The following is a 13,143-nucleotide window of genomic DNA, read 5'->3' on the forward strand; positions in this document are numbered from 1 at the left end:
TTGGTTAAGGTGTGATGTGTATACCTTTTTTTGAAGCTTCCCAACCTAGAAGCCTTTGGTCTTTCTCTTTGGCCCACCTTCATCAGCTTGTCCTCTATCATGGGTATCACAAACGCCCTTCTTTAGGAATTCAGTATCCTCATTAAGGTTTGCCCCAACATCGTACTGCATGAGTCTGACTCCGATATTGTTAAACTTTGGACATTCAAATTTCATCTTCGTTGTTAGTTGAACTTTCCAACTTATCTAATGATCATCTAGACACTTTAACTTACCACATGTATATATCATGAACACCCGATTCCCGTAAACCTCACATGAAATTTCAATCCTAGGTGACATGTCAAAGTTGAAAAATTGGAAAAGGCTCAAATATGTACGTCATCGAACTTTGAGAAAAGGCTCATTTAAGTCATCCATTAAAAGTTTGGCTCATCTATACCATTTTCGTTTGAGAAAAGGCTCATTGTGTCATTATTTGCTAATTGAAAACAGTTTCGTTTTGCAAAATCATTTTTTATACGTGATCAATTATGATTCGGTCACGTCATTAATTGTAGCATTTTGTAAAGGGAAAAGGCTCAATATGTCATCGAGCTTTGAGAAAAGGCTCATCTATATTATCCGTAAAAAGTTTGGCTCATCTATGTCATTTCAGTTAACAAGTAATGACATGGATGAGTTGTTAACGTCAAAATGCTCAAATATGTCAGTATCGAATATCTACGTGACACAGTAAAAATGAATTAAAATGGTTAGATGATTATTTGATAAGTTAAAATATTCGATTAATAGTTAATGTCAAATTTAAATGTCTATCTATATATTCTGCCTAATTAAAAAGTTGGATACCATTTCGTAGGAGAAGATGAAATTTTTTATTCCTATTTGATCATGGGAAGCTATGCTCTTTAAAAATTGAATTTATTGGATATGAAACCAATTTCTACTGTTGAAAGGAACATCTAGCTAATTTACCACCCTGGCTAGCATCAAATAATTAGAAATATTATTATTTGCTCTGTTATACTCAATGGACGATGTAATAGTTAAATTCAACTAATACTACAAAACTATTGGACATCAATATTGGTATCGAAGTGTGCCTCTTCACAATAATGATTAAAAAGCAACAACATGTTTTAATTAAAGATAAATATAATAATTCGCGGAGTATCTAGGTTACTCATCTTATTCATTCAAACACAATCAGATAGGAATTGTTGACAACCTAATTAAATAAAGACAACCTTAAATAAAAGATTCATCTAAATTGATGCATACTAATATATAAAGAGAGTAATTAATTAGAAGTTCCGAATTTGAGTCTGACCGCAATTATAAAATGTTTTCATATATGAGAAAACGAAATAACGAGATCCATTGAGGTATAGCTATAAAGTTTTCTTCTTAAATTATGTAATTGTCCTTGTGCACAAACACAAAGATGCCTAGAAAACATTCTCTAGCCAAATGGAAACTATACTTCAAATGATGTTAACATATGGAATTTTAATTCCCACAAGAAAGTGTGTGGTTCATTTACAACTCAATATGTTCATGCATTGTGGTGGAGCAATAAGTATTCCTTCATTTTTTAATCAGAGGTATTGGGTTCGAGTTTCTTTGGATAAGGAATTGTCTTTGTTAGAAAGAGTTTTACCCTCTAATGTAGGATTTTTTGGCGCAAATTTGAATCTAGTCGAACTCTAATATAAATATCGAACACCAAACAGCAAAAAAAAAAAAGGAGAATCTAATTGAAGTGTGACACTTTCTGTCCTTTTCGTAGGTACAACTAAGATGTTTGTGGTGATGAATATTTCACAAAAGAAATACTATTATATACTCCTCCGTTTTAATTTATTATTTTAAATTGACATGAATTTTGAATATCACACCATCCCTAGATATAATTTATTACACTTCTTTTGAGCTAAGGCATATTATTATTATTATAAATTATGAATTTAAGTGCATAAAGGGTAAGTTATTCCCTATCCCATATGCTTTAATTTATGTCAGCATATTTTTTAAATTTGTTTAATTTGGAAAAGAATAACTCATTTTAAAATTTAGAAATAATTTTTATGTAGAAAATTTCATTTTACTCTTAATGATTTGTTTTATATTCATTTAAATGTTATAATATATTTAGATTATAAGCTTCAGAAATTTTACAATCAGAGAGCGAAGTTATGGTGGTAATAAATTCGACAGAACCTAAATTGTGCAAGTTATGTATTTGTGTTAAAAATTATCTACAAATAATCTACTTAGAAATTAGTATGTAAAAAAAATTGTGATTTGAAATCCATTAAATAAAAATCCTGTCTTAATTCACCCTCTACATTTTTAACATATGAATAATACACAATATTATATCATGACTCCTCTCCATTTTCTCAAATTCCAACTTGAAAAAGAGACAAGTGTCATAATTACAAATTAAATGTAAAATCTTAACTATCCAAAATAAGATTATAACCATAGTTAAATTAACAAATATTTCTTTTATTTATTCTAATGTTTTTCTCTAGTAATTCCACAATTCGAGCTAAAAATTATCTCATTTATAAATCTATATATTCAAAAAAAAAAAAAAATCCTTTATTTTCCTACTTTATGTTTGTGGCTTATAATATGTGAAACTTTTGAAGAAAATGGATATATGTATTTAAAACAGAATAATATAAACTAATGAAGTATGAACAATCAATTTAAAGCAAATGAATAAATTTCAAATCAATTATCTGTTATTTGTTCCCCATATGCCATATGAAGCATCATTTTCTTTGAATATATACTTTTTTTTCTTGATTATTAATTTGAACCAAACAATTACTTTCTCCGTTCATTTTTATTTGTTATATTTGGATTGGACACATACATTAAGAAAATAATTATTATTTATCATACGATCCATATTAATTGATGTTTAGTATTACATCTTGAAAATAATTTGGGAAATAAGTAATTAATGTTAAGAATAAAACGTAAATTTTTTTCCATTTATGAAATATTAAAAAAAAAATATTGATGAAACAGGTTCAGTTAAACCCTCTAACCCTATGTCTCTATCCTAGGACTATATATATATATATCATTATCATATAAATAATGTATAACTATGTATCGAAGATGAATATACATCTATATACATTGTTGATACAATAAAATATACATTGCGGACCAATTTTTTCTATCCCAACCAACTAAATCATCCTCTAAACCATCTTAAAATTTCAATATGAGCTCATATCAATATTTTGGATCTTTTAATATATTATTCACTCAAAACAATTCATATTTACGGTAGATCAAATTTTAAAATCGAGCTTTGAACATGAAAGGAGGAGGAGGAAGGAAGAAGGAAAGCAGTAAACAAACAAGGAAGAAGAAGGATGGAAGGGAAGAAGTTATTAAAATTGGTCGAATGACCATTTTATGTAATATTTAATGATAATTAAGTTATTTGTGTAAGAAATTTTGACTCAATGAACATTTTACCTAATTTTCTTTTAAGTAATATTCCTCTTTATTTGTAAAAAAAAATAACAATTAAACACCTAAAAATAATCTTTATAATCAAGACAAGATAAAAAGTAGGATGCTCCCACAGTAAAAAATACTTTTGCGGCTGAATTTTAATTATCATTCATTATATGCGGCTATCTAGCACGACTTTTTTGTTCCTGTCTCATCCTTTTGAGAAAAAAAAACATCCGCTTTCTATTTTTTTATTTTTTTTTCATATTCCATTTTCGATATTTGTTTTGGAGTGCTGACTGAATTCGAATCTTTCACTATAAGGTTTATTCTAAGGTTGACACTTTCAACATGATTTTTTTCATATTCAAAACTCAAACTCGTGACCTCTGATTAAGGATGGAGTAGGTATCATTAAAATTTATCATCATAGTTTCTTTATTTTAAAGATATGATGATGTTTGATACATCTTACTTTTATGCACCATTCATGACTTTTAAATTTATTAAACTATTCAAATTTTAAAGTGATGGTTTATTCTCTATCAATATAATTAACCATTTTATATATATTCCCAACACCATTATAAAATATATATATATATATATATAAAATTAAGTTGACTTCTTAAGTAAATTGATACACTTTATTGACTAAATATAAATAATTATGCTTGATTATCGAAAAGCAAAAAGGAATAATATATTTTGAAGTGCATCAAATGGGTGGCATAGTGATTTAATAAGTGAGTGAAAATTATGAGAGATTTATGATTTAAAATCGATTTAAAACAAAATCTTTTTTCATCTATCAAGATCTTCGTAGGCCAAATTATTATTGCATATCCAAATATTGGTAAGCATAATTAAAATAGAATATTTAGAGTGTAAGTTTTAAGATAAATGTGAAAGTGATGTTTGATATATAAGTCATTTTGAGGAAGTTTTAAGTACCTTAGATCTATCATTGAAGGTAATGATGAGATTGACGAAGATATTACACATTGTATTAAACTAGAGTGGGTTAAATGAAACCTCGTTTTTGTCAAACTACATTGAATATATTATTGCTATTATGTATAGCATCTCTCATTTTATATGGGCTAAATGTCTTAATTCCTTTGACGTTGCTCGTCAAGACATGGCAAAGGAGTGTTACGATTTGATCGATTATTTTATAAAATTTATGTAATGAAATTTTTTGAATTATTCTATTTTGAATAATCAAAGTTATAATTTAAAATCATCCTATCATCTTGATTTTCTTCGATATTGATATAATTCAGTTAGTTTTCAATACTTTCAAAAACATCAATTTAGAAACTCAAATAAAATTTAGAACACGATATCGCACATACTTGTATATGATTTTAATATTTTACCCAAATAGCAAATTGAGGCACTACTATTTCAAAAGCAAATATATGCACCATTCCATTCCAAAATACTCTTTATTTTTCTTGCAATACATACATCTATTAGATCTATTAGACCACGACCTAAAGATTCCTTTTCAGCAAAAACTAAAAATTTATGAATAAACATCAAATCATGATTGGAAAAATTAAACAGCATTGTCTGTAAGGTTAAGCAATATATGACCCAAGGATGCGACCTAATAGTCAATGAAGTGGTTCAGAACCCTTAAGGTCTCAAGTTCAAAACTCCACGAAGACAAAAAAAAAACACTAAGGGATGCTTTCCATTTGTCCTAGTCTTGGTGGACAAAGTTACCTTGTACCTGGTTCTAGTGAGAGGCATGTATCTCGTGAAATTAGTCAAGGTGCACGAAAACTGGCCGAAACACCGTGGTCATAAAAAAAGGTTGAGCAATATATGAGCAAACACTAGACCAAGTCGAACATTGTCTGGGAGAATAATTTCCCAAATGATATATTTGGACAATGTTTAAAAATAGGGATACAATCTAGGTGGATGCCTTAAAACAGGCACATCTGCATAAATCAGCCTTCTGAATGTTATATAACAGCAGGCAGGTTTTACTCACTCAGAATATAGCAGACATTATCATACAATTTCACTTGAGATCAAACTAGTAATGAAGACTCAAAATTGATCAACAAGTTGTAAAGTTCAAAAAAGACACTACACTTGACCCTTTTTTTAATGCTCTTCTGGTAAGACTTAACACAAGCAAAACAGTTGACACATTTAGTGCTTCAGGTTAACCGGGAAATAGCGTTATCACCTTCCAACAAAAAAGGAATAGCATATGCTTCACCAAAACAATCATGAAAAAGCGGGGACATTTCCAGCTTGATCACCTGAAGCATAGTGGCTATAATTCCCATCACCACGGCTACCCCTACCACCCCTTCCCCGATAATTAGGATAATTCCTGGGGTAATAATTACCAGGTTGATCATAGTATGGGTTGTGGTCATCATAGTAAGACCGTCCTCTGCCACGGCCTCCACGGCCATTGTTGTATCCACGACGGCCTCCACCACGATTACCCCTGAAATGCTGATTGGACCTCCGGGGAACCGATTGTTGATTATCAACATTTGCATCCTTCGGATCCTCAACACCTTCTCCCTCATGTCCAACTTCTTCTGGTTCAGCACGTTGCTCGGACAAGTTCTCCTCCTGTTCCCCATCAAAGTAATTTTTATATTGGAAAAAATTAACATTTATAGCCTTTTAGGGTATCTTGTGAATAACAACATTCAACTTGCGAAAGCATTCTCCAAGAAGTACACATGCATACCTGGGGGAGATCTTTTGCAGAGCTATCGTGAATTTCGCTAGATTTATCAGCTTGAGAATTTACATGTTCCCCTTCCTGGGAAACAAATAAATATTTGAAGTTGGATTATGCAGGAACATAAGCTACAGCTAGGACTTCTAAAATGACAAGAAAAAACAGAAAAGAAGTGCTAAAAATGTGTACCTATGCATAGTCAATTGACGAGTTACTACCATTACTAAAACACACAAGTGTCCCATCATATTTCAAGACAAGAAATTAAAAGCACAACTATTGATTAAATTCTAGCATTTACACATTAATACATCAGATGTAGTGAATACATGAAAAACAACATAAGACATCAAAATTTTCTCCAAACACATGGGGAAAGACTATAATATTCTGTTTTCAGATAGTGCTGCCCAAAAGATGGTCAAGAGTCGATACATTATTCTTCTCTGATGGTGAAGTGGTTTGGAGAAGAGACAATGTGTAGTTTACCTTCTACCTCATACAAATAAACCTTCAAAAAGAAGCTGGTAAAGATAGAATATTCAGCATTGACGGTTAATAAGCTTTTCTTACTTTTTGCAGATGGTGAAATCAGTGTTTTCAGAGAAGATAGTAAACAACAAACAACAACAGCATACCAGTGTCAATTCCACAAGTGGGATCTAGGGAGGGTAGTGTTTGTGCAGTCCTTACCTCTACCTTGGATGATAGAGAGGTTGTTTCCGATAGACTCTCAGCTCAAGTAAAAGCATTTCGAAAAGAGAAAACAATAGGAGAGAAGACAAGACAAAATGCTGAAGAAAGCATGACAAAGCATACTAAAAAAAGGAACAGTCCCTACAACAGAATAATATGATAGTCGAAGTGCAAGAAACACTAAATAGTAACAGAAATGGAATAACAAAAAACACAAGTTTGTTTATTTAGTTTTGTTATTTGTTTAAGGAGGAGAGGGGGGGGATCAAGGCACAACATCATTCAATTCAAAATAGAGTATTACACTTCAGGGAAATGATTAAAGAAGGTGAAACTGAACTAAAAACAAAGGAATGTATCTATCAATGATCAAAGACATTTGTCTCGGTGCGTGCGCACGCATGTGTGTGTGCATGAGAGATCCACAACCTTAAACCTTATTGCAGCTAATCAGAAACAGATCCCAGCAAATGCAGCTAGTTAAACTATAGCTTAAGTTGTAATCACTTCAGGAACTGTATTCCAAAAACAAATGCAAAGAGGATAAGCTAATTGTCTAGAAAGAGAGACAAAATAAACTTCAAACCAAGTTCAGGTTGCTTCAGGATTTGCATCAAAAATCCACACTTTCTTGATAAATTTGAGAAGAACTCCAAAGGGGCCAAATTTAAAGGCCAATTAAACAAAATAGAAACAAGAAAATGACCCTTCTCCAAAAGTTGAGAACCAAGAAATGTAGAAAAGGGATAGCTTCTTTCTAAGAAACTCAAAAAGAAGGAAAGATCTCAGAATAATACAATCCAGAATCCCGAATTCACTGTTTCACGAGAACCCAAAAGGCAAATTCCTAAATAAAGCTAATTGCCCACATATATCAAAACACCAAGCATATTCTAATATTCCCAACAAATTATTAAAGCAAGAAAGAGAAAGAAAAGGAAAGAAAAATACATACTAGCTGAAACTCAAAATGTGTTTTGGCCTAGATAAAGATGAAGAAGGAACAGGGAAGTCTCACAGACAGCCTTTGGTGTCTTGTTGGGTTAGAAAGATTGATCACAGCAGAAGATAATAAACAACTAACTTATATCTTTTATAAAGGAACACCAATTAAGGAGGCAGGAAAAAGAAAAGCATTCTCAGCAGTGAATGTAAATAAGTTTTTGTTTCCTTCTCATGAAATACTCTGATCACTTGCAACCCAAGGGTTTGGTCTAGTAGTTGATGATGTGGGAAAAGCAGTGGCGTAGCCACATGTAGTGACAACACTCAGGTGGCCAGTCAAACAACCTTGGTCGAAAAATTATATTATGTAACACCCTTAATGAATTTTTTTACTTCGCCACTAGGGAGAAGAATCATGAGGTCCAAGGTCAAATCCAAGTGGAGGCAAGAAAACACTAGATGATTCTTCTCAATTAGTAGGAGGTACCAGGTATCGGTGCCTGATGGAATAGTTGAAGTGCTTACAAGCTGATCCAGACTCCACATTATAAGAAGACACTAGGATTTACTCTCTTACAAATATATAGATTGATTTTAGCAAAAAGCGAGCATACTTGAAGCAACTTTAGGTTCAACTTATGAGCAATTTATCTATTTATGAAACTTTAGAGTTGTCTTATTGAGGACTTCCCAAGTTTATGATGTGTCCGGATAATAGAAATTGTGCATAGTGGGTATCATCCTTCTTTAGAACAGGAATGCATCCATTGTTTATCTGGAATCCTATTTTCTCATCATTTCATGCATTTGCATGCTTTTATCTAGATCTTATTTTGTAACGCACTTGTGGGAATCGAACCACAAATTTTCATTTGGTCCCTTCTACAACCTCGGTAATGTACTAATTTCCCCCCTTTGCAACAAATAACTACAATGTTTCCTAATGACAGAAGAAAAATGTGATAACCCGAACCACCCCAGAGGATCTCGAAACAAGCCTTAGAATACTATTAACTCCTATTCTAAAATTATTAAAGGGAATATAGAAAGGGTATACAGATATGAAGACAACACATCAGGGTGTAGGATAGTTAATTTAGGGCAAAGAGAGTAGCACATAAACCAAAAGGAAAAATTCAATTAGTCCATAATTGGTAAACCCACATGGCTGGAGCAGATATGCTCACCTAATTTATTTAAGCTAGAATCCAAAACTGGAGCAGATATGACTTGCGTCATTGTAGGACATAATTCATTTTCCTCTTCTACCAACTTCACTCTTAATCCATGTCATTTGCTATGATCCATTAAGAATGTTGATACAATTATCACCAAGACACCACTCACAAGCCTTAAGACTTACCTTTATACACAGCCAAACACCAAAACCGATCTAGAACAAAAAATGGAACATTTTCCACAAAAGCATCTTGCATGAAAATACATTATATATCTTACCAAATGCAGTCCGAGCTACCAACCCAGTCATTTACAACCCTCGTCCATGTCACCCCGAAAATATGGCTACCTTTTGTTAATACACTGGGTTATTTGGTTTAGTTGATGGTATCAAATAATTCCTATACTTAACAAAAATAGTGTTTAATAATCACTTCTAATTAGTAACTACAGTAATCATTTTTATTTCACTAGATATCTATTATTGTTCAAGATAGTGCTCTTGGTATCTAAACTAACAAAAGCCTCAATTTTTCACACACAATAAAGTTCAGCAGAAAAATCCACACCACTCACCAATAAAGTTCATGAACTCTTTATCACACAAATAATAACACAAACAACCATTATTTTAGCAAAATAAAGGGAAGGTGTGTTCTGTTAAGGTATAAGTCCTAAATCCCAACCCCAAATAAAACCAAAAAGGGGAGAAGCACGCAATCTAATAGCAAGGATCAGGTCCCAAAAACCTGACCAGTCAAAAGATTGACCTAAATAAAGCCACATAAAAGTATATTCTATTTCCACAAACCAAAAAGAAGTGAAGGTTTGGGCTTTTGAAGTACAAATTTTAGCATTGATCTGAAGTGTGTTTCGGAGTAAGCAGAATCAGTATAGGGCCTAATTCAACAAATACCTAACTGCTATGTTTACTATAATACTATAGGGAAATAGCAAAAGCAAACATGAGTAATCATCGAAAAAGTCAACAAGTTACAACTTCTTGGATATTCTATCTTAGAGGTAGCCCAAAGTAGCAAGTACCTTCTCTTGATAGCGCTCAACTGGACTCTCCACCTGCCCAGTTGCATTGACAGGCAAACCCGTCTCTTCTACTGGCACCTGATAAGACTCATACTCAGCAACAGCCTGTTCCACTCGAAAAACAGGTTCTGTTGTAAAATACAACGAAGACATGATCTTGTTCAACTTGGATCTCAAACCAGCATCTGCAACGAAACAAAAATATAAGTATCTACAAACGATCACCTCAATCTTAACTAAAAAGGGGATATTGCTATTAGTATACTCCCTCCTTTTCAATCTATACCACATTCGTTTTCATGTTCCAAAATGACTCACATTATCTCATTTCTATACAACTTTCAAGAATACAAATATATTATTGTAAACTGATAAGAAGTTCAAAACTTTGATGAAGTATTAAACTTTTTCACTATCAAGCTATCCTTTCACTCATAAATAACAACAACATACCTAGTGTAATCCTACAAGTGGAGTTTGGACTCTAGAGAGTGTAGGGCATACGCAAACCTTACCCTACCTCCTACCTCGTGGACATAGAGAGGCACAGCTCAAGTGCAGCAAGTCAAAGTATTTACGAAAACAGTAACAACAACATATAAAATGGGACGAAAGGAGTAAACTTTGCACTCACAAGTAGCATCTGATTCTGGTGCAATGTGCTGATCAGACTTTGTTATCCACAGCTTGGCATGCTCAAAGCAAGCTTGAAGGGCGTGCTTGTGCGACAAAGTAGAGTTAACAGGACGACAAATGAGTAGCTCACTAAGCATGGAGATCAAATCCAAATCCTTCTCCGACAACATATCCATCACATCCGTCGACTCATCTTCCGGCATGCAATCATAGTTCAAACAACAAGCCCTCTCATGCATAGCCCTTTTCCACATAGTTGAAACAAAATCATTTTTCCCCCAATTCGCATGAGCAAACATGCTACCAAAATAAATAATGTTAAGCAAATCCTCAACCTCAACACAACTGTTATCGTCTTTTCCAGCTAATTTCTCATCTGGGGAATCCGCAGCAGAAACGAGATGGTGTTGAGTAGCAAGGTTGATTTCTTCCGTTACAGCAGCAGCTAGTGGCTGACGAAGCTTCTCGAGCTCGTCTATGGCAGCAACAACGCTGGTTTTTGAGCGGAAAGTTTCTTCTTGCTCCTTGTTAAGGGTTTTTCCATTAGCGAGAGATTCTTCCATCTGGAGAATGCGGTTGTGTTTCTTGCGGAGGGCACGGATGCGCTTGTTGATCACGTTCAAGACAGGTCCATCGGAGGTTTCAGACGCCGCCGTGGCCTCCATCGGAAGATGAGATTAGAGCGGAGGAAAGGAGGAAGAGGATAAACTGAAGGGATTATGCCGCCGCCGTGAACGGTGGTGTTGTGGAGGGTTTGAGAAGTGAAGTGAAGTGAAGCGGCGGGAAGACTTGGAGTTTAAGGAGAGGAATTGGGGTTCTTGACAGAGTGGACTGGTTTTTCCACTTTCCTCGAAGTAACAAAAAGATTTATTTATTTTTTTGGTAGGAATAAAATGAAAATGGGCCAAAACAACGCGGACGGTAAAATTAGCCCATAAAAATATAGTTCGTCTAATAGATTTAAGTTTGAATGGGTCATTAATCTGTTTACTTATTAGCTTAGTCCAACTTATTGCAGCTCGTCTAAAAATTGAACAAATATGATATTGTATACAATAATAACATACTCAATAAAATCTCATAAAGTGGGGTTTGAGAAAGCTAGAGTATATGCAGGTCTTACCACTACCTAAATGAGATAGAGAAGTTGTTTTTGAAAGACCTCGATTCAAGTAACTAAAGGAAAAACATAATAGCTAATAGCAAAGTAGTACGAAGCAAATATGTAAGGAACCACAACAACAACAACAACAAAGTGTGGTCACCAAAATACAATAAACCACAGATGAAATCAAATACCAAAAGTCAAACACTATATGTATATGTTGATACTACGACCGACATGTAGTTCTATACTTCCACCCAGTCAAAGACATGCATGGGCTAGTAATAAGACAACTCTCAACTACGTACTAACCTTTTACCCTTATTGACAACCTTCATATCCTCATATATAAGGTTATGTCCTCGATAAATTGAAGATGTGGCATATCCTGCCTAATCACATCTCCTCAATACTTCTTCGGCATACCTCTAGTTTTATCAATCCCCCTATATCCAACCTCTTTACTGAGGCATTTGCACATTTGCTTTTCACATGTTCAAACTATCTTAGTCTTCCTTCCTCATTGTGTCCAACACGACATTCACTCACACTTCGTTCCAGATCCTCTCATTCCTAGTATGCCTGCACATCCATCTCAACATCCTCATTTTGCCACTTGCATTTTTTGAACTTGGAGTTCTTGATTGGTCAGCACTTCACTTCACCAACAAAGTCGTCTAACCACCACTCTATAAAACTTAGTTTCAAGTTTTAGTGGTACCTTATTTTCACACAAGACTCCAGAAGCAAGCTTCTACTTCATTCATACCGCATCAATATGACATCATCATAGATCTCCCCATTACCTTGGATCAAAGATCCGGGATACTTAAATATCTCTCTCTTGGTGATAATTTGAGTATCAAATTTCACTTTATGCATGTCTCATGTGTCACATCATTAGATTTACACTTCAAATATTTTATCTCTACACCTACAATTTGTCGTTAACTCTTTGCGAGTCTCTTTAATCAAAACAATGTCATATGCAAATAACAAAAACCAAGGCACCTCACCCTTAATGTGCCATGTCAATTTATTCATCACAAAGGCAAATTGATACAGGCTCAACGTAGATCCTTGGTGCAACCTCATCTTGACTGGAAAGTGTTTAGAGTCTCCACTACTTCCCTAAGTCTCAATCGCCTCTAACTTCTCTCCCATTTCCAGGTTCAGGGGTCAAGCCACCCATTTGATCCTCGATCGGTCATACAACGTCTTCTTCTTCCCCTCCCTCTTAATTCCCATGTCCACCACCTGTTTATGTTGAATAGTAAGATTCCCACTTAGGATAGTCTTACGTTCCTTACAAAGACCTATATCA

General features: G+C 33.8%; 1 protein-coding gene across 2 annotated transcripts; it reads right to left on the minus strand.

Moving 5' to 3' along the window:
- Nucleotides 1–5,506: 5,506 nt before the first annotated feature.
- On the minus strand, nucleotides 5,507–11,532 carry LOC125830783 (uncharacterized). 2 transcript variants are annotated; one of them, XM_049509953.1, is made up of 4 exons: nucleotides 10,713–11,532; nucleotides 10,079–10,263; nucleotides 6,221–6,295; nucleotides 5,507–6,096 (listed from the first exon to the last, which is right to left on the minus strand). In XM_049509953.1, exons 1-4 carry the CDS (start codon nucleotides 11,377–11,379, stop codon nucleotides 5,740–5,742), a joined length of 1,284 nt encoding a protein of 427 aa, XP_049365910.1. In that variant the 5' UTR covers nucleotides 11,380–11,532; the 3' UTR covers nucleotides 5,507–5,739. The 2 variants fall into 2 exon arrangements, with proteins under 2 accessions (XP_049365910.1, XP_049365909.1); XM_049509952.1 differs by having other exon boundaries at nucleotides 5,507–6,099; nucleotides 10,713–11,523.
- Between the last annotated feature and the right edge of the window lie 1,611 nt (nucleotides 11,533–13,143).

This window comes from Solanum verrucosum, unplaced genomic scaffold (assembly GCF_900185275.1).
Source record: "Solanum verrucosum unplaced genomic scaffold, falcon-dt-bn FXZP01000154.1, whole genome shotgun sequence".
NCBI lineage: Eukaryota > Viridiplantae > Streptophyta > Magnoliopsida > Solanales > Solanaceae > Solanum > Solanum verrucosum.